General features: G+C 50.6%; 1 protein-coding gene across 1 annotated transcript in view; it reads left to right on the top strand.

Annotated features, from left to right (window-relative positions):
* The first annotated feature begins 2,385 nt into the window (after positions 1-2,385).
* LOC136106059 (gamma-aminobutyric acid receptor subunit gamma-4) overlaps positions 2,386-21,080 on the top strand; it is a 39,961-nt gene continuing 21,266 nt past the window's right edge. The window contains exons 1-3 of the mRNA XM_065846082.2: positions 2,386-2,778; positions 8,090-8,238; positions 8,440-8,507. Coding sequence (XP_065702154.1) covers positions 2,723-2,778; positions 8,090-8,238; positions 8,440-8,507 — 273 coding nt within the window. The 5' untranslated portion in view covers positions 2,386-2,722. The remainder of the gene's footprint in view (positions 2,779-8,089; positions 8,239-8,439; positions 8,508-21,080) is intronic.

Raw genomic sequence — 21,080 nt, forward strand, 5'->3', positions numbered from 1 at the left:
GAGGGCAGAGCATCGCTTCTGCCTTCACCTGCTGCTTCATCCTGCAGTCATCAAGACCATGCACCAACGCGAGAGCAGGCAGCACAGATTTCACGACTGACACTGCAAAGGAGCTTTTGAGAGAGCACAGCGGGATTCAGAAAGGGTTGCAGGTGTGCTCACACTCGTACAGGACTCTGGCTGCAGGGTGGCTCCCTCTGAAAGCACTGCACGCCTTGCAAGGTTTGAGATCCTGGGCCGGGGCTCAAAGTCTCTCCTTGTCCCACAGGTCTAAATCCTGCAGTGAGAGCTGCATGATTGAATCCTCAGATACTGTGGCAGCATGGCCCACCGTGCTTCGTGCTCGTGAGGACTCTGTAAATACTAGGTTTTATTAGTTTGCCAGTTAAACTGAAATATCAGAAGGGACAAAAAGCATCTTGAATAAAACATTTCATCTCCTGTTTATGTTTGGAGAACACCATGACTTTAGACCTCAAAACAAATGCCTCTTAAAAGTGGAAAATAGGGGCTGTGTCTTCCCAAACCACTAGTTCAGGACATTTTGTCCTTCTCAGCGTCTGGACTGAGCATGGTTTTTCCTGGTCAAAATCATTCACCATGAATTTGAAATGGGTTTCTCCCAGGCTGAGCCTGTGCTGTCGGTAAATAAGGTGTTTTCTTGAAAAGCAGCACTTGTAGCATTGCTCTGCTACACCATCAACCTGCCTCTTTCTTATGCTTGGTCCAAGTAAAAGACTCAGTGCCAGTTACAAGAAGAAACAACTGGAAATAAGGAGAAGACCAGAGAAGACAGCTGCTCAGATGCTCCTGATGCATGCAACTGCCTGGAAGGTGTCCCCAAAACAGCATTGTAAATGGATGTTGTGCTTCCTTAACACTGCTCAGACCATCTCCAGCTCTCCAAGCACCGGTCCTCCCCACCTCTCTCAGTTCTCAGGTAGCAGAAAGCAGTGGTCAAAATAAATCAGTCCTATGAATTTCCCCACACACCATTTCACATCCTGCGTCTTGAGGGGGAGCTGAGAGCACACATACGAACCCCTGGATTTTCTGTGATCTATTAATGACCAGAACTCCTCAACAGCTACGTCCTCCCAGCAGCTGTTCTTGCACCTTTTTTGACTTTGGCTTCATCTGGATCCCTGCAGAACTTCTGGGGCATGCAATGGCTTGCTTTGAAGTTTAAGGGGCTCTTTTCAGCTTCACTGCTGCTTTGATATTCATTATTTACTCTCTTGACATGTGCTTCCTGTAAACTCTGCTGTCCCAGAGCTGGTGGCTTTGCGTGTTGTAATGGAAACATAATCTGCAGCTGCCTTATTACAGAGAAATGCCATCTCGGAGCTGAGATGCCTGCAGCTGGCTCCTGTGGCTGTGAGGCTGCTCAGATCTCATGCTTGAGGGTTTAAGGTGATTATTGAAACCATCAGCAAGGGAGAGCCTGCGTAGGAAGAGCCTTGAAAAATCCCCCAGGTGTGCTGCTCTTATTTACTGCTTGTACTCCTGTAGCACTCCTAGTCCCCGCCGAGACTGGTCCTGGCTATTAGCCACTGAACGTGCTTAGGGAACAGGTATCTCCTTATACAGCCAAGTTGAGCAAATGAGTCAGCGGTTACGAGGATGCTGCAGGTAGAGAGCAGAGAAGTGATTTGTCCATGCTCCTGTGGCAAAGGCTGTGACAGGGCCAGGAGTGACAGTCAGTTGCCTACGGCCCAGCTCCAGTCCGGAGAGGTGGCACCAAATCTCCATTTGTTGTCAGTGTTACCAGGCCCTCTGGGAGATGTGGGACCAGGCCCCGCTAGGGTTCCTGCAATTCATGGTTGTCACCAGATGGTAAAGGACAATTATTGATGCCTCATGTAACTGTAACAAAGTTGGTTCTGAGCAACTCTCACCCAAAACTCGCCAAGAAGGAATTTGTTATTCCTGTTTACAAGTCAGATGTCAGCAGTGAAAAGAAATGCCCAAATACAGCTTGGTAAACTGTGAGAGTGGAGAGTGACAGGCTGAAAACCCACAGCCCACCTGCAACCCCTGGCTGACCCCTGCCCTCCCACGCAGCCTCCTGGCTTTTTTTGTGGGCCAGCAGCCCCAACAAGTGGGAAAGGACCCTCTCCCGGCTGCATCTCGCTTGCATCTCAGCCCAACGGGGACTGACGCCTCATATATTTTAAGAATAATTACCCACTCTTTCTTTATTTTGTGAAAAAAAAAAAAACAAACAAACAAACAAACAACAAACTGATCTGTTGTGCATTTTAAAAAAGAGAAAAAAAAAAAGCTATTATTAAGAGAAATGAAGCGCCTCGTTACGCAAAGGGGGAGCGAGAGATCCTTACACCAGCTGACGGTGCTCGCTCCCCGGCAGCAGCCAGAAACGCTGGTTTGACTCCGCTGTGCGTCCCCCCCCGCTGGCGCTCAGCCCTCGGGGGGGCGCGGGGGGAGCCAGCCCCCGTGCGGGGAGGTAGGAAGGACTCAGCGCTGAGCCCCTCCCCGCCGCGGAGTCGGAGAAGAAATGCCCAACTTTCCCCTTCCTCCCCGGCGGCGCGGAGCGGTGCGCGGAGCGCGGAGCCGGGCGGGCGGTGGCGGGGCTGGAGCGCAGCGCAGCGAGCAGCGGGGGGGCCCCGCCGCCGCCCCCGCCCCGGCCCCACGCTGAGCCCCTCCGGGGCGGGCGCGCCGCCGCCGCCGCGCCCCCGGGGCCCCTCCGCTCCTCGCCGAGATGCCCGGGACGGTGCTGCTGCTCTGCCTGGCCCTCGGGCCGGTCCTGCGCGCCAGGTGAGCTCCCCCCGCGCCGACCGGGACGCCCTATCCCCGCCTCAGTTTACCCGTCGGGGCAATGGGACGGGAGGGGGCTGGACTCGCAGAATCTCTCCCCACCCCGGCTTCAGCGGGCATTGGGGCACCTCTGTGCCCCCAGCGGCTCCTTCCAGCCGGCTCCGAGGCGGGATCAGGTCTGGTCGCGGCAGCACCTGGTGCCTGCATGTCCTCTGCACCCCAGGTCCCCCCTTCTTATGCTGGGAATCCAGAAGACACCCATTTTCCACCCTGCCGTCACCTCACTGGCTGAATCCTGCTGGGGCCCGAGCCTCTTCTGAGGGTGCCCAGGGCAGGACCAGAGGGAGCTCAGCACCTCCCAGAGGCTCCATCCATCACCGGGGCATTTCCATGCAGAGTTGGGCTTGATGGGAAGGAGCTTGTATCCTCTTCCCTACACTCCATCCCCTGGCGCCTCGAAAGCCCCTGCAGGGCTTGCAGCCTGGCAGGAGAAGGGCAGCGTGGGCTCCTGCCTTTGCTCTACAGGTTGGCCCCGGGTCCCAGCTCCGAGTGCCGCTGGGAGCCCAATGCCAGCCCGAAGCCACTGCTGAGCTGGGTGAGGAGGCGAGTGGAGCGTGGGGCTGGCAGATTACGGTTCTCTCCCAGGGCCAGCGGTTTGTAGCGCTTTTCTGTAAACAGCGACGAAAGGCCCCACACACAAGGGGTTTTCAAGTTTCTTTTTCCCTTTTTTCTCTTTTACAATTCCTTACCTTGCTGGTGAGTTTAATGGCTAGTTCGCAGAAAGAACATGTTGTCAGCAGATTGTTGCCCCCGGGGCTAAAAGGAAGAGGGATTTTACTGGCTGAAGCTAATTGGCAGAATAAGCCGCCTTAAAGCCTATCAAATCCCATTACAAATGCAGTCAGGGACAGAGAGCATGAATCCTGCTACTAATGGTCTGCTCTGCCAAGGCTTACCGACCTCGGCTGTGGGCAGAAAGTCCATCCCTGCCACTGTCCTCCAGGGCTTGGCCTTCCTGGGGTCAAGCAGCGAGAGCTGTCCCACGGCTTGTGCCATGACACCCAGCCTCTCGCCAGTGCACTGGCGCCAGCAGGCATTTGAGAGCCAAGAGAGGGATCCGTGGTGGTCCTGGTTCTTCTGCCCTACCGTCCCTGCAGCGCACTGCATTTTGAGAGGGTGAGAGTCCGCAAGATCACATGGAGGAGCAGTTAAGTCATGTATGCATGTGCCCTTGAGCAGGAAGGTTTACCCTGTAGCTGGCCCAGCTTCCCTTTTGCTCAGTTCCCCATGTCTACCTCTTCCCTGAGCCCTGCTTTGCCAGGAGCAGTTCTGTGCATGTTGGAGGGGTGATGGAGCAGGGGAGGAAGCCTGTGGAAGAAGAAGGAGATAAGGAGAAACTTATATCAGGGTCTTACTCCGTGTTCACTGCGTTTTTGCTGGCTTCAGCTTGCACAGGGTGAATCTCACCTGCCCTGCACTTGACGGTGGGCGCTGGGGTGAGGAGCCCGGTTCAGGTGCTGTGTGTGTAAGAGCTCTTCTCCCAGCACAAGCTGCAAGACCTGTCCCCTGGTGCTGGAGTGGGCTGGATGCTTTGTGGCAGGTGACTCAGCACTCCCCAGATGATCTGCCCACCACAGACTCTAATTCAGAAGCATTTCCCAGGGCACAGCCTCAGCTGGGACCAAGGCACCCAAGTCTGAGCTCTGAATGCAGGATCCCTGCATAGCATTCACACCACTGGAAAGCTGGGCTTGGCAGATGATTGAAACTGTGCAGACTTGACCACTGGGGCTTCATGGAGTGTGCTGTAAAAGGAGAGATGCAAAAACATGTGAAATAGGTAGGGTACAGTTTAGTGATCACCCTATATTTAAATCCTCTGCCTGCTTCTAATTTAGGGTAATTTTCCTGAAGGTCCCTGTGCCTACAACCCTTGGAGGCATTGGGATGGGTGGCTAGAAGGACACATTAGCATGTGGTGATTAGGATTGACTACAGTGCTTTTCAACCAAAGGAAATGTTGTTCTTGCGTTTTGTTGCTGTCTGCTCCTTGGGAGCAGGGGAGGCTTTGAGCTGCTTTTGGAGAGGGGCTGGACAATCACAGCCCAGGTATCTGCATCTGCTCTGGGACATTCCTGCCTCAGCAGTAGCTGTGTCACCTCCCCATGGGGTGCAGGTCTCAGTACAAAATTTAACTGGTCTCAGACTTCGTTAACACACCAGGTTGCAAGTAGTGTATGCACCCTGGTCAAGCACCACCAGTTGTCCGACCAGGCAAGGAGCAGAAGTGTCTTCAAGGGCTTGTAGCACATGTTGCTCTTCCCCTCTTCCTGCCAAGGGAAACCTTGTCAGACAGCGTATGCAGTCAGGGAGGGAGCCAGCCACCAGCTCTTCAGGTGTATTTTGACCATCAGTGTTCTTGGAAACCTCAGCAGAACAAGGGTCTGTTTGAGTAAAACAGAATGAGGGAGGCAAGTCAGAGCTCTGCCTGCTGTAACGCCAAGGGTTGCCCCAGGAGGGTTGTCCAGCCCCATCCATATTTGTGAGTGCATCCAAAAAGACACCTCCCTGCTGCGCAGGCCTCCTGCTCTGGGCACCAGCAGGACCTGCCACATCCCCAACCACATCTGTCACACCAAGGGTTTCCTTGCAACCTCCTCAGCTCTGTCCTGCCGCCATCCCTTTGTCCACCCCCTGCCAACAGTCGCAGCTGCCCCGTGGCCGAGCGCAGGAGCTCCATGAGGCGGGCATGTTGACAGTTTGACAAACGGAGGTGAGGAAACATGGCTCTGCCTTTCCTCCTGGCTGCACGGAGACATATGAGAACTGGCTGTCCCCTGTCACTGAGCCAGTCGCTTTGCACGAGGAGATGGAGCCGCCGGGCCAGAAAGTGTTCACAGCACGTTGGGGATTGCTGCAGGTCTGCAGTGTGACATTTCCATTAGCAGCTGTGGGGGGACATGCGCATGTCACCTTAATTCCTCTCCTCTGCAATAGCTCTTGGACTCTTCCCCTCTTGATTTGAAATGGGGCCACTGGGAAAAGAGACGGGGGGAGGAGGAGGTAGGGGTTTGCATAGGGTGGCATGAGAGTCACACTCCTGACCAGCAAGAGCTGGCGTGTGTCTGTATATGCACAGACATCCAGCAAAAGCATATTTTCTCCAGCAAAATCTGGCTTGCTTATGCTAAGATGGCTTAATATGGTTTAGTAGTCCAGGATTAGCTGTATTAGCAAAAAGCATATTTTTGGTAGCATCACTGCATCTGTAATAGGGATGTGACTCCCTGGAAATGCTACCCCAAGCCTTAGGGTGTTGATCAGCAGCACTAAATGGGGGCAAGCCAGAAGGCTGAGGTCAGACTAACCAGCCTGGTTCTGTTCAGCCCCAGAGGGATGTTTTGGACTCTACTGTGGCCTTACGCTTTGTAGGAAGTGGATTTTGGCAGGGCAGTGAGACATGCAGAGTTCAGTGCTGGCAGGTGACTTGTCTTGGGCTGGTTTCAAGTAGAGTCAAGGGAACACTGAGACAAGGTTTTGGTGTAGCTGTTCCCACTCCGCAGCCTGCGTCACCCAAAACACTGACAGCAAGGGAAGGCAGTTAGGATTGCTTTTCCCTGCCCCGAGCTGGGCTGTGGGCAGATACACGTCTCTCTTTGTGTCCTGTAGGAGCAGGGCCATGCCCAGATTTTGGCTCTGGCCAGCTTTTGGGAGGGCATAGAAGTGGTCCCCCGTGTCCCCTGCAGCTGCTGGGTGCTGTGGAGCTGTCTGCTCGGCTGCATTTCGAAGGCACGCCAGCCAGATGAGCCCGCGCTGCTGCTGCTCAGATAGAGAAGTGCATCCTGACAGCATCACTGAAGGCTCCTTAAGCATCCTTAGAAAGTGCAGCACAATCAGAGAGGAAACAACAAGCTGATGTGCCAGTATGTAAGTTCTGGCAGCAGGACTCCAGCTGCTTGCAGCCCAGCCATTGTTGGGGGACCCATCCCAGTGTCTGAAAGCCGGGGAGATCAAGACTTTTAAAGCGACTGTGAAATCAAGTTTTATCTGGGGTTTTAAGAGAAGCAGCTGATAAATTGACTGCAACATGTCAATTTAATGCCTTTTTTCCCCCTCCGGGTACCTTTGCCAGGCTCTGCCTCCCCAGGCACTGAAGGGAGATGTGTGTCGGTGCTGCCTGATTGCACCTCGGAGCTGCGAGGCTCCAGATGGGAAGTGTCAGCACGGTGGCAGCTCCCGCTGTGAGACCCTTTCTGGCGCTGGAGCAGGTGACACGCTGACATGACAGACGTCGAGGGGGGTGTGCCGGGTGCGGAATTGCTCGGCATCCTCTCCCACATATGGCTGTGTCGTTCCAGGGACAATCTTGTGAATGAGCTGCCCAGAACAGCGGCAGGTGGTTAGAATTTCCTGGGTGACCATGTGGACCTAATTTAATTAGAAGGTTTAGGAAAACTCCTTCAGGAAAAGGGAGTGGATGTGAAAGGTTTAGAAAGGGCAGATTTGCAAAGCTGTGGGAGAAGCTGTTGCTTAGTGGATCATGTCCAGAAGAGCATGCAGGCTTTCCTTGCATGGCTTGGAACTGGAAGATCAGGAAGATGGAGCATCTTTAAATGGAAACTCACGCCAAAGGCAGGGGAGGAAGGGTTGGTGAATACAGGGAATGGGTTGTGGCAGGTCTTGGCCCGAGGGCAGAGGAGTTTGCATAAGGCTTTAATTTCCCAGGCTCTGTGCAGGGCAGATGGTTGTGTTCCTGGCAAACCAGACATGCATGCTGCCTGCTTGGTAGTTTTTAGGACCTCTTTTCTCTAAAATGCGTTTGTTATGAATGCCTTGCTCCCTAAAAATGCTTTTTGTTCTTTGACTTCTTTGTCAGAGGAAGCCCACTTCAGGTGTAGGTGACAGGCAGAGCAGCTGAGGTATTTGGGGTTAACAAGCAGCTGCAGGAGCAGGAGCTGATGGCAGCAGAGGAGGAGCAGGAGCACAGGGGAGGGCTCTGTGTTTTGGGGATGAGCAGCACATCTCCCAAGGGAGCTGGGAAGGATGTGGAGCACCCTATGGCCGCTAGTCCTGTCTGCTGGTAGGAAGGCCCCCGCATCTCTAGGGACCCTGAAGTGAGCAAAGGCACCAGGTGAACTGTGTTTTCTCAGCAGCGTAGCTGAGAGGAGATCCCTGAGCTCCCTATGTTCTGCTCTTCAGCAGCACTGCATGCTCCTCCTTTAGTATCTCTGAAACCCAGCTGTGCGCTGACACCCACAGGGCGCCAGAGAGGTGCCACAGTGATGTCTTTCTCCTTTTGCCTCCACTCCAGGTGTGAGAGCACAGAGGAATACGATTACGATTACCTCAGCATCAATAAAACCTGGGTCCTCACTCCCAAGGCACAGGAGACTGATGCCACACAGATCCTCAACTCGCTGCTGAAGAACTATGACAACAAGCTGAGGCCTGACATTGGCAGTAAGTGTCCCCTGAAGTTCCCTGTCGTGGGTATTGACCTGGCCCTGCTGTGTCTCGTGTTTTCTCTGCTTTCACAGCTGTTGTAGTTGGGATAGTTGGTGAGTCAAGAGCTGTGCTGATCCCAGATGCTCCCTTGTTCCCCAGCCCTTCACAAATGGTCCTAGCCCCAGCTCATCAGTACCTTTTTTATTTTCTTTACAGTCAAGCCCACGTTTATCGATGTGGATATCTACGTGAACAGCATCGGGCCAGTGTCTGTCATCCAGATGGTGAGTAGTGTCATTGCTGCGGTGTCACATTAACACCACAGCTGAGTGTGGGAGGTGGCTGGCCCAGTGCTGCTGGCAGATCGTGCTGTGCTGGCTAGACATGGCGTGAAGGTGATGTTCTCATGAGAAGAGGTGTATTTGTTTACTTTTCCTTGGGAAGAGGTGCTCTCACCTGCTGATAGCTGGAGCTAGGAAGTCCTGATAGCCATCCGTGGTTAGGAGCAAGATACTCAAGTGCTCAGTCAGCTCAGCAACTCTATCATGCTCACAAGTTCAGGGAGAAGGATGATGATGCTCTCTGATCTCCATTGGCAATGTGTGGACAGACAATCTTGCTTTGATGCCAGGACGCTCAGGGCAAGTTTCACCACCCTTCTTGAAACAGTGAGATGGTGGCTGGGAGGGGGAGCAGGGCATGTCCTAGGAGGACTGAAATAGGTACCTGCAGGTGGTTTCCATGGCAATGGTCTGATGGTGTGAGACTGGGGTGCCCAGGCCTGGCCTGCGATGCCAGGGAGGGACAGGCAGGTGCCTCAGGTCCGACAGCTCTTCTTCAGTATGTAGCACCTTAGATTGATGCCACCACAACTGATGGTTTCTGCTCATGGCTCAGGACCCTGTTGTACTGGTAGCTGTGGAAACACTCAACAGAGATGCTCTTTGGTCTGAAGAGTCTTCAGGCCATGCACTGGAGAGAAACTGTTGATTATTTATATTTCTCAGGTGACTTTCATTATTATTTTCCTTGTAAAGTCATTTTTTCCTCTTTCTAGCGAGAATGAGACCTGACTGCTGTCAGGTTTCAAAAGACTTATTTGGTCCACTAGGTAGCAGGTGGAAAGTACAAAGGAGAGGTACAGCTGGGACAGTTGGACTTTTCTTGTATCTCTCAATGCAAAACACAGCACAAATAAAACCAGCCCTCTTAAACCAAAGAAAGAGAAAGTTCTCAGGATGGGCATGTTATTTTTAGTCTCTGGGGTAGAAAATTTCCACTGAACAAACCCCTCTGAGGATGGAGAAATGGCATTGTAATTGTAGTACCACTTTCACTCCAAAAAGCGTTTTGAAGCAGCCCTTTTGGCCGGCCACCACCCAGCATGTGCAGCACCTGCTTGTGAGCCACCAGATTGGCACCTGGCTGGGCGCTCACTTGCATGGTGAGGGCACCATCGGGAGGGCCAGCAGGGATGGCCTCAAGGCAAAAAAAAACCCTTTAATTGTTTATGTGGACATGGTTTCTGGGAGGAGAACCACAGCCCAAGCTGTGCAGACGTCATCCCTGTCTGAGGCAGATACTACAAGCTCCTCCATCCCATGTGGGACATGAAGCCACAGTGATGTAGAAGCAGTAGTGCAGGGACTGCACTCAGCTCTCCAGCCACTGCTGTGCCTGGAGGTAGAGCATAAGGGTCATATTATAGGTAGCTGTCCCATCTGCTTTGCACTGCCCAAGGATACGCCAAGAAAACCATGCAAAACCACAGTGCATGTTCTCATTCCTTCTCTTTCCTTCTCATCCATTTACTTTACCCCTTTCTGCCCCTGTAGGAAGCTCTGCTCTCTATCACAGGAGCACCGTGTAGCCCTGTGGATGGTAGCAGTAGAGAGTGGCTTATAAAATCCAGTCTTGTATCCAGCATTCATCTCTTCTCCTAAACAGAGATACCGGGCGCTGCTGTTATTCTGGTTTCCTAAGAAACACAGATTATGCCATGGTGATGGGTGTGTGAGAACATGCGTACGTCCATCCCATTCTTTCAGTATTTTAGATCCACTGGGCTAATACCAACCATATAAGGCTGCAGCTATAGGAGCTTCAGGAGTACTTGGCACCTCTGGTATTTTTGTGAAAACAAGATGCAAGGCAGTGACAAAGGATGTGTGAACTCAACCCTTACTAGACACCGGAGAATCATATGGGAGGGTGTTGCTGAAGACAGCCTTGACCATTCCTAGAGCAGCTCATCTCATGTGTTTAGTTCTTTTTTAAGAGTCAGCAGAAGGTTTTATGCTTCATGAAGTGGGGTTCCATGACTGCACAGGATTCCAGGGGGTCCCAGCACACTTATAGAGCACACCAGGAGTGTGAAGGCAAGACTGGTACTTGAAATTACCTACATCTGCAGGGTTCTGCTGGGGAAGCTGCTGCCATGGGCCTAATCTACCCATCTGCAGCCTTCCTACCTGAGGAAGGTAGTGCTGTTCGTGGGAATGGCATGACTAGGAGCGGCTTGGCCAGGGGAGGAAACCACTCAGCATAGAGACAGTTGATGGATTTTGTGGCATCAGTTACAACTGGCTGCAGTGTCTCTCCAAAGTGCCCAGATGCTATAAATCTAGGTGTCCCTGCTGGGTCCCAAGAGTCACCAGTGATCTGAAGACACCTCCATATGACCCCGCAAGTAGAGTCTCTATGGACCTCTCTCCTTCCTGCAGGGCCTGTTGTGAGAGGACAAGGGATAATGGCTTTAAACTAAAGGAGAGGAGATTCAGGCTAAACATGAGGAAGAAACTTTGTACAATGAGTGTGGTAAAATACTGGAACAGGTTGCCCAGAGTGGTGGTGGATGCCCCATCCCTGGAGACATCCAAGGCCAGGCTGAATGGGGCTCTGAACAACCTGATCTGGGTGAAGATGTTCCTGCTTATGGCAGGGGAGTTGGACTAGGTGAGCTTTGAAAGTCCCTTCCAACCCAAACTACTTGATGATTCTGTGATTCCTCAGCTGGGATGTGTGATGCCCATGAGCTGCAGACCATTTCTCCCTGAGATGCTGGGCTGATATTGAAGGTACTGAGGGCAGCTAGACCCAGGTCTTACAGCCTTGGATGGCAGCTTTCTGTTATCTGTACTCCAGATACCTCCCCCTGCTCGTGTGAGAGGCTGCATCCTGCTATAATGTCTTCTGAAGCAAGAGAAAAGGGTGGTGAGAAAGCTGCCACAGTGTCACCTCTGGACTTGGCTACTTCACTGACTTATTTTGTGTTTGTTTGCTTTTCCATGATGATGCAATGAATTAAATCATTCTGCAGGTCATGCCAGACACTGGCAGGCTGGCATCAAACCTATGATACAGATTGTCTTTGCTGGGGATATGTCATTCCCACTTTGTCCCTTTTTATATAGCTTCTCCCAACCTGAGAAGCTTTGCCTTCTCCCAGCTGTCAGACCCATTCTACATGCCTAATTTTTCCTTTTTCCCATACACAACCTACGGAAATGCACATTTCCGAGGGAAGGGAGCCAGAATGTGGCTGGGGGCTAGATCTCTCCTGAGCCTATGGTGAGATTTCTCTGTGCTGCGGATACAGAGGCTCATGTAGGCTGGAAGGTCCACTGGAGGGGAAATGTCCCATTGATCTCTTTTAGGTGCATTGCAATGACAGGGTCTTACATAAATATTTCTCTTTCACATACCCGGGCTATGCAGAAAATAAAAACCTTGTTCCGCTTTTGAGAAATACATCATCATTACTGCGGCTATTAGCTTGGACCAAGATGGTCTGTGCATCTGAAGCTGAAGGCTATAGGATGGCCTGACATGCAGGTGGAATAGAAGGTTCCAATGAAGCAATGTAGTCTGAATACTGGTGTCCTGTGATCTTTTGCTCACCCCTCAAAGGGTTAACCATTCACTGCTACCTTCAGCCTCACGATGCTCTGTCAGGGCTTGGGAAGCTGGCCGCACGTAGCTGCTGTTCAACCTCCAAATGATAAATCATGTCAGGATACAAAACTGATTCCGGCCCTTAAAAATGAATAGGTGATTTGAAAATGCCCTGTGCTGGGTGTAAATTTTGCATCTCCCTCATCAATCACTTGTCATAAATAACATTAACATTCAGAAGTCAGCAGAAGGCAGGCAGGTTTGGAGGGGGAAGAAATGTAAAGTGATTTCCTGGTATCTTTTGTAGATCAGAATGTCAGTCTTGTTTTCCATTTGGGTAGTTGAGCAAATTTTACATTCCCTCCTCCCTGGGGAAATGACCCCCTGTATTCTGCCAGCCAAAATGTGGCAGTGACCAGAAATAAAGCTAGGAGACAGTTAAATTATAGTGAGTGGACGAGGCTTGGTTGAGGGGCTGAGAGGGAAAAGGGTGCAGAGAAGTGGAACCATCAGGTCCTGCAGCTGTTTGTTCCAGCCACTGCATGGCCTGGGGCTTCCTCCGCATCCGCATGAACCTGTTGTCTTTGAGTGGGATTGGGGCACTTGGCACTTCTCAGGGTGGTGAGAAGCTCCATTTATACCATCAGGGAAAGGATGCGCTCAGCCCTTCCAGAGCTGCCTGCTGCCATTGGGTGCCAGCCAGCAGCACATCAAGCCAAATGAGTTATCGCCCACAGTGCCTCAGCTTTCCAAGCTGTGTCATGGCCCTGGATGCCCAATTAGATTCACATTAACACAGATAGTGTTTAGGTGTCCTTGGCTTATCACGAAGCTGAGCCTGGTGCAAAGACTCACCTTGGTTCCCCCACCACGTTGGTGGGAAGAGGTGCCTGGGAGGGTTGTGTCAGTGGGGACTGATGGAGGAGACTTTGGGTTCAAATTTTACGCTGACTGGTTGTTTGCTGAAGGGATTTGCTCCTGGTTTTGTTTTGTAATGGCTTTATTGCTATAGATTATAGCTTTAACTGGTGTCAAGGGCACCTAGAGTTCTGGATCACCTTCCCTTAGGAATGCTTAACTCTCAGAAAATGATGCTGTAGAAGTGGTTGCCAACGATTGGGACTGAGTGTCTTTTAGTCCTGAGGATGTCCGTGAAGTGTCCATGAGAGCCAGCACGTGTGGGAGTGGAAAAAGTGCTTCTGCTCTGAGCTTGGAGATGGAGCAACTCCTGCCCAGAGCTCCTCAGATTCCTCCCAGAGGTCAGAGCTGAATGTCCTTTTCTTGCTCGCTTGCTCAAAACCAAGCATGAGGCTCAAGGAGTTGAACACCAAGAACCTAACCCAAACACTGTGGTAGCCTCCTGGCCAAAGTGAATGGAGATAAGCCACTCATCCAGGGACCTGTCTTGGTTACCTGTGTCGGGTGTCTGGGATCAGAGGTGGTGCAGCCAGGGCCAGTTTAGATGCTGGAGACTCTTCTCTTTGACACGTGCAAGGAGATGCCCTTGTGTGCCAAATTCTGTAACAAAACTTGATGACAGCTCTTCTGCTGGGATTGTGCGCAACCTCAATCTCGTTACTTAATGATAATAAGATGGAAAAAGCAAAATTGGCCTCCATCATTCACCAGGGGCCAGATTCTGCTGCATCTGAAGTGCCTGTGATTTCCAGGGGACAAGGCTAAGCTTGTGCCTCTGTTATTTTAGCAAATTATTTTCTTAGCTCTGCCTGTGAGCAGGGGACTGAAACCTGAAGAGATTGATATGTCCAAATACACGTGTTGAATGTTCAGCCCTTTCCTCTTTAGGAAGGAGATGCTGCCTGTTATTAAATTCATAATACTGTGCCGGCTGCATTAGTTACCATGCAACACTAACGAAACTGAGGATGAGGAATGTGTTTTCCCACGTCTGGAGAACTGTAGAAAAGATTTAATAGATTGCATGTATGGTGCGTTTGTGAAAACACTGTGAAAAAGGGGGAGGGAGGGAAGGGGGAAATGTTTATTCGTTATCAGCTGATGAATAATTAATTTACAAACGTTGTCTTGTTAAATATAAATTAAATCCTCATTTGACACACTTCATAATTTAGAAGTATAAGCCCAGCATGAATGAAGAGAACTCCCCACTGACTGCTTTCATGTAAATCCCGAGGAGCCAGGGAGGGAGGTTTAGCTTTCAAAGTTGAAGCTGACAAGGAGCAGCAGTGAGGAAGAGGCTGCTGTGACAAAGCCAGCTTGGGGACTTGGGGCACTTTGCTTGTGGGTGCTCTAAGGGCAGGGAAGGCTCAGCGGGGCGGGGAGGCAGTGGTTGAACACACCACCCTCTTCCAAGGATTCCTCCCTGCCTGCTCAGAGTTGCGGGTGGCCAAGCTGCCGAATCACGACTCTTTGGATAAAATCCCCATTGGTGCCAGGTTACCAGAGTACGCAGCAAGCCAGCAGCTGCTTGTGAATGGCAGGACACAGATCCCCAAAGTTGGAGTGAGGGTCTACAAAAGCCGTACGGGGCTAAGCCACCCTTGCAGAGAGCCCTTGGGCGGTTTGAGGCATCTCCATGTAGAATCAGTGGCTGTGCTTGACTGGAAGGCAGTTAATGTGGGAGCCACCGTGGGAAGCCTTGGGTTACAGCCCTGGTGTCCCGCTGCAAGGCTTGGGTAAATATCTTCCTTTCTTCTTAATAGATGGGAAAACCAGGACCGGTAATAATTGTCTGGCTCTGAGGAACGCTTAAGTCTTCATTATACTTAGCTTTGGCTGCTTTGGAATAAGTAGGAAGGAAATGAAATGAAAATGGCACAGTTTTTAAGATGCTTGAATGTGTTGCTCTGGAGCACAAGATAAGCCTATAGGTAAAGGAAATTTGTTACCTCCCCCCACTTTTTCTCTGATAATAATAGACTCCAGCGGCTGCACAGCACTTTTCGACTGAAGAGACTTAGAAATGCTTTGCAAATCATCTGTCTAGGAGGCAACAGCCCAGATGCACCCACTTCTAGGGCGGATTGCGGTGCCTGAAGCGTGCCACAGTGCTCTGCCAAGGACTGCACGCTCTTTTTGGCCTGCCTGGTGTGCAGCAAGAATCGGGCATCAGCATAAATCTAATGAAGTCACACAAGACATGCACTCTTGTAATAAGCTAGGTCAGGTTTTGGTCCCTGATAAAGAAGCATATAGTGGAAATTTAAAATGTTGGGAAATAGGTATTGCTCATTAAGGGCCCTAGTGCTTTTTCTGGCCATTAGTTTCCACGCCTGAGTGATGGCTCTGTGCCACCGGAGCTGGTGGTGCATTTGTGATGTCTTCACAAATACTCATTTGCTTGGAAAGTGCCTGTATCTCTTGATTCCTTAATGTTCAGGAACGCTCACCTGAGCCTATTCCTGTGTGCCCAAGTGCCAGGAGAGTGACTTCCTCACGTAGCTGCTTGTGTTCGTGTGCGGCGAGGCTGGGTACACGGAGAAGGGCAGCGGCCATCCTGTAGCCATCATCTGTCATTGTCTTAAGAGAAAAAAGAATCACGAGGCCGCTGAGGAATAGCAGCAGTCACGTACGACTTCCAGGACAAATCACAACCTGCAACAGAAGGTCTAATGAAAGAATCGAGTTACGCCCATCCTGAAGGTATCCCAAGAGCTTCTGCAAGTTTCAGGGTCTGCTCCCAAACTGGAAAAGGAATGATTTATTCACTATGAATAATTCAACCAGCTCCTTTTATTATCCAGAACATACACTAATCCCCTCTAGATATTTCTGTGTGACATCCATGTCGGTATTTTATTTATAGGCTGTTTATTGTGCAGAAAACACAACCAGTCTGTTATCAGGGAAAACAAACAAAAAGCAGGGGGGGTTGCCTCTAAAATTTGGAGCTAAATAAAATAAGAAAATATGGACAGCTGCCTGCTGGGGGGAAAAAGTGCTTTTCTTCAGAGGCATTTCTGGAGAGAAAAGCCCTGAAGTTAATTAACATCTGTGCTCCCCAGCCTGACACTCAATGGGGAATGTGGCCATATTCAGTCAAGTTTCTTAAACTTCAGCATCGGTCCTGGCACACAGGTGCCTCTGCACAGCCCACAGCTCAGGCTGCCTCTGGCCCTGGGGCAACACGGGGTAAATCACCGTTCATACCTAAGTAAGCAGCTTCTGTACTTTTCTACATTAATTCGATTTCTGGGCTCCTACTGGCAGTAGCGCTCAATCCTGCATTCATCTGGTGCCAGCCTTTGCAGAAAATTCACATTTCTTCATTCAGGCTGAATGCAAAGGGGTTTCTTTGCACTGAACCCTTGCAGGCAGCCCAGGAAGGGCACTTACTGTAGGTGCTTTCCAAGTAGCCGGCGTGCTTGCCATGCCCGGCCTGAGAGCATTGTAACTCATAATTCCTCACTCTTACTCACAGAAAATCTTTCTAATGCAGCTTGTGACCACAGTAGCTGTTCCTGGTCTCCCTCTCCAGAGGCCTCTGACAGCAGCTGGGTTTCTGCTTGTTAATAGACCATGATGATATCTTCCAGTGACCAGGAGACTCTCCTTACTGGGACCTGGACCAGGCTGGAGGGATGTCCCCTTCCCTGGCAGCTAGCAGCTGTCTCTTGGCTTGTGTCATGGTTTAGACCCAGCCAGCAAACAGATCCACATGGCCACTTGCTCACTGCTCCCTACCCCAGTGGAATGGGGTGGAGAATCAGGGAAAAAAGGTAAAACTCGCGGGTTGGGGTAAGACAGTTAAACAGAACAGCGAAGGAGAAGATAAACAACAATAACAATAAAATAAGATACAAAGCAAGGGATACACAATGTGACGACCCTCCACCCAGAAAATCAATGCTCAGCCTGCTCTGCTCCTGGCAATTTCTTCCCCCAGCCAGCTCCCCCTGACATATATATATATATATACTGAGCATGACTCCATATGGTATCGAATATTCTTTTGGCTAGTTTGGGTCAACTGTCCTGGCTGTGTCCCCTTCCAGCTCCCTGTGAAAGTTAACTCTCTCCCAGCCAAACCCAGGACAGTTTGGTAGAAGCTTTGCCCTCTGCAGTCACTGGGCAGCGGGAATGCAGCCTTGCCCATCACACTCTGGTGGGGACGTGCCTGGGAGATGTGGGCTTGGGCTCAGAGCTGCCTCATGTGGCTGCACCTAGCGAAGAAAAGCGCGGGTGCAGCCGTGTCCATCACGAGCCCATCAGCTAAAGGAGCTGCGATGTGGTTCCCCAACAGCCCCGTGTCTCCATACGGAGACACGTGCGTGTGGACAGGCCAGGAAGCATGTGTTTGATTTGGGTACTGATCTGTCCTCTGAACCTCATTAAATTGATTCTTCCAAGTCAAAGGGAAAGCACTATCGTGTCAAATTTGAAAGATATAGGCTCTGAGCTGTACCAATAGTTGTCACTTGATGGGCTGAATTATTTTTAAGGCAGAGTTGATTTATTTGAACTGAAGGCTTTAGATCTCTCCATGGGAGAGGTCTGGGTGTTTCAGGTATGCAAGAGCCAAGTCAGAGGCTGGGGTTTCTGGTCTAGCATTGTAGAGGGAGAGGGTCTTGCTCTCCCCTCCCATTTGGGACAAACAGCCAAAATTCTTAAACATTTCTGAGGGAAAGTGGATTTAGGGACCATCAAAACATTCACATTTAGTAGCACCAGATTGATTTGATTGGCTTTTCATATGGTGATAAATTCTATAAGTAAAGCGTGAAAATCAGTATTTGAAAATAAAATCAAAATAAAGTGAATAAAATAGAAATGGGTAAAGCAAAATATTCTGTTAGTTTACTGAAAGGAAAAAGTTCTGAATGAAATGATGAGGTCTAGGTAATTCATTTTAGATCTTGACAATTTTAATTAATTTTCAACAAGGCTTCATTTGTTTTCAGTAGAAATCGGTTCCATTTATTTCCTGCATCGCCAGATGAAGCAGTCTTACCATCTGCCCTAAAAGGCTGATGTGGAATCTGCCTGCTGTAAATGTGTTACGAAATGGAGACCATTTCTCAGGATTCAGTGGTTGTGGGTGACCAGAGGCAATATGCTTCAAGGACCTCTCCATGCCCTGATGTTAAAGACTGAATATTCAGACTATTGCATCCCATTTCCGTGCACAGGAAGGGTTTAATTGCCCATGATACAAATTGCAAACGAGCAGCAGTGGAGCGGTGATACTGCCAGGCAGAGCCTCCCCATGGCAGCGGGGCTGGCTGGGATGAGCAGCGCTTTGCTTCTCCTCCCTGCAACCCCTTCATCTCCATGACGTCCCCAGGCACTTCCTTGATGTCTCTGTGTCTTCAACTTGGTGTCTTTTATGCTGGTAGGAGATACGTGTTAGGGTCAGCAAGTGGGTGGGCAGGTAGATCTTCACAGTCATCTGCGGTGATGCCTCACGCTGGTCGGCACCAGCCTGTTCTTTCCCACTGCAGGTTTGGGACGCTGCAGCCATTTCAGACCAGTACTGCTGGGACTGGCCCCACCGATTCCCAATGCAACAGCTCCTCAAAGCCCCAGAGAAATCATACTGGCTGCGTGTGGCACTGTGGGTGGGGTAATAAGTCTGGTCAGGGGTCTTGGCCTTGGTGTGTGCTGGTAGCACAGAGCTGATGGTAGCTGGTATAAGCCTTGCTTGCTCGTCTTTGTGTCCAGAGGGATTTGCTGTAAGGATTTCTGTGCTTGTTCTCTGACTTGCAGTTAGCTGGCGATGGCTCTAACCATATGATCAGCTTCGCTCGACGGGAGAATTGCGGATGGTGATAATGGCTCACCTGCGGGCAGGTGCACATGAGATACGTGAACCAAAACACTTAGGTGTGGGTGGGAGAACACCTTGTCTCCATGTGGCTGGGGAACAGGGAAGGTCAGAGCAGGGACTTTGCAATTGTTGTAAGCCTTGTTTCCAACACCTCCCCCTAATCTGCTTCTCTTTCCCTGTTACACCTCCCACACCAGACCTGTGTCCCTTGGTCTGTCATTCTCCACAGACACGCAAAGCCACCTTAGTAGTGCAGTGAGGACAAGGAAGGGAAACAGAGCAGTGGGGTAGAGAATTGGGAAAAATTTGTGGGAGTTAGGTTCATTGTTCCTACAGCCATAGGGAGGTTGGAGGGTGAAGTTAAGATGATAACCTGCTGATCTTCTCTTCGTTACTTCTTGAAAAGAAAATCTGAAGGCAAAGAGAAACATAATGTTCAAGACAACTGTATTGTTTCGTGATCTGGCAGTGGTGGAGTGACAGACCTGTCCAGAGCTTGGCGACTTAGTTTATCACATGAATCTGCACCTTGTGAAAAGGCATGATAGACTCTACGTCTCTCTGCCACAAAAAGCAACAGTGGTGACACGGCTTGGAGCAGTGTGCTGGAGGGATTTGCAGAGTGAATCTCACCAGGAGGCTTGGGGAGGAAGGGTCTCTGCAGAGAAAAGAGGGGATGGGAGGACCATGGGGATTGGAGATGTTGGGCACCTCGTTTGCACAGCGAGGGAGGAGTGAGCCATTGCTTGAAGCCAAGCTCCCTTCTCGTAGGAGTGAGGTCTGCGGCTGCTTAGACGCTGGTCAGCAAGAGGGGAGATGGAGATATCTCAGTGTTGCTGCTGTCACAAAAAACAAAGGCAGGGCTAAGTTCTGGGATTTGGAGCAGCAGAGAATGGGCTGCCCAGCTCCTGGGAGCTTTGAGCTAAGCTCAAGAGCCAAAATTGTTTGGTTTCTTAATATGTATGATTCTGGGATATACAGGCTCTGACAGTGTATTCTTTATACGTCTGTGTAGAAAACCTGAACCTCCATCTTTTTCACTACTCCCCGCTGCCCTAAAACCATCTAGGGGAGTTGAGGAAGGTAGAGTGGTGGAGTTTTAAAGGATGCATCTACATTAGGCTGGGTCTCTACAAAACATTTCAGAGCTGGAAAAAAGTACTGGGAATACCAGCCCCCAGTTTCTGAGGAGAGACTTTTCCAGCCACCAAGTGACATGGGAAGAGAACAGCCCAGAGCAGCAGGGCTCTGCAGGTCCTGCTTGCCCAGTGGCTGGTGTCCTGGCTTCCAAAAGACCATCACAGCTGGCCTGAGGTGTGGATGTATGTCTGGAAAGGAGAATCAGCTCTCCTGGTGTCTCTTCTGTAATTGTGGTCCTGCTTGCTTTACTCTTCAAATACTCAACAGGGGAGATGGAAAGAAATTGTGCTTTCTCTGTAACCTGATTCATTTCTCTCAGCTGCTTTTCTCAGCCTGGTGCTCCCTTGAACTCTCGTTAGGGCTGGGCTGTGATTTTTTTGTGGTGGCTTGAAAAGAACTGCGAAAGGAAAAACAAAAAGAAGCAGGAAGGAGCTAAATCAAGGGACTGGCAGGGCAGGGAGAGAAAGCTGGTGAGCACAGCAAGGGCACACGAGAGACAACATGAAACAGGTTTCCTTGAAAGAGTCAGTGGAGCAGAGTACACTGTCCCCACCTCCTCCTTCATCTGGGGCCAGGAGAGAACAGCCTCAGAAGTGAGGATTTCTGCGGAGGGCACAAAACCCTCTGCTTTTTTGAAAGCAAAACTTTCTTAGATTTTCTGAATGTGCTTCTTTCCTTGAGGATGCGGGTTAGAAGAGGATTTATACAGGCAAACAGTGTTTTTCCTCCTCGCCAGCACAGGTATTTCTGTACAATGGATTGCATCCTACAGAAGTGGGTGCATTCTCAGACCAGTTTTGGTGGGAGGAGGACCGAGTAGCACCAGGGTTTGGGAGGTGGACCTGTCTCTCAGATAGATCGCTGGTTCTGGAAGAGTTGAACCTCACTGCCCACCCAGGGCCAGTGTCCTCATGATGCTTTGTGACTCCTTGTGTGGTGCAACCCATTTGCCCCACCGCAGCTTGTGATTCAACTCCCAGGTGCAGGGCAGCTCCCCTGGCTGGTGGTGAGCATCACTTCTTCAGCATCAGCTCTGGGCTCTGCTGGCTTGTCCACCCCGCCAACATGCTGCCCA

Source organism: Patagioenas fasciata, chromosome 11 (assembly GCF_037038585.1).
Source record: "Patagioenas fasciata isolate bPatFas1 chromosome 11, bPatFas1.hap1, whole genome shotgun sequence".
NCBI classification, from domain to species: domain Eukaryota; kingdom Metazoa; phylum Chordata; class Aves; order Columbiformes; family Columbidae; genus Patagioenas; species Patagioenas fasciata.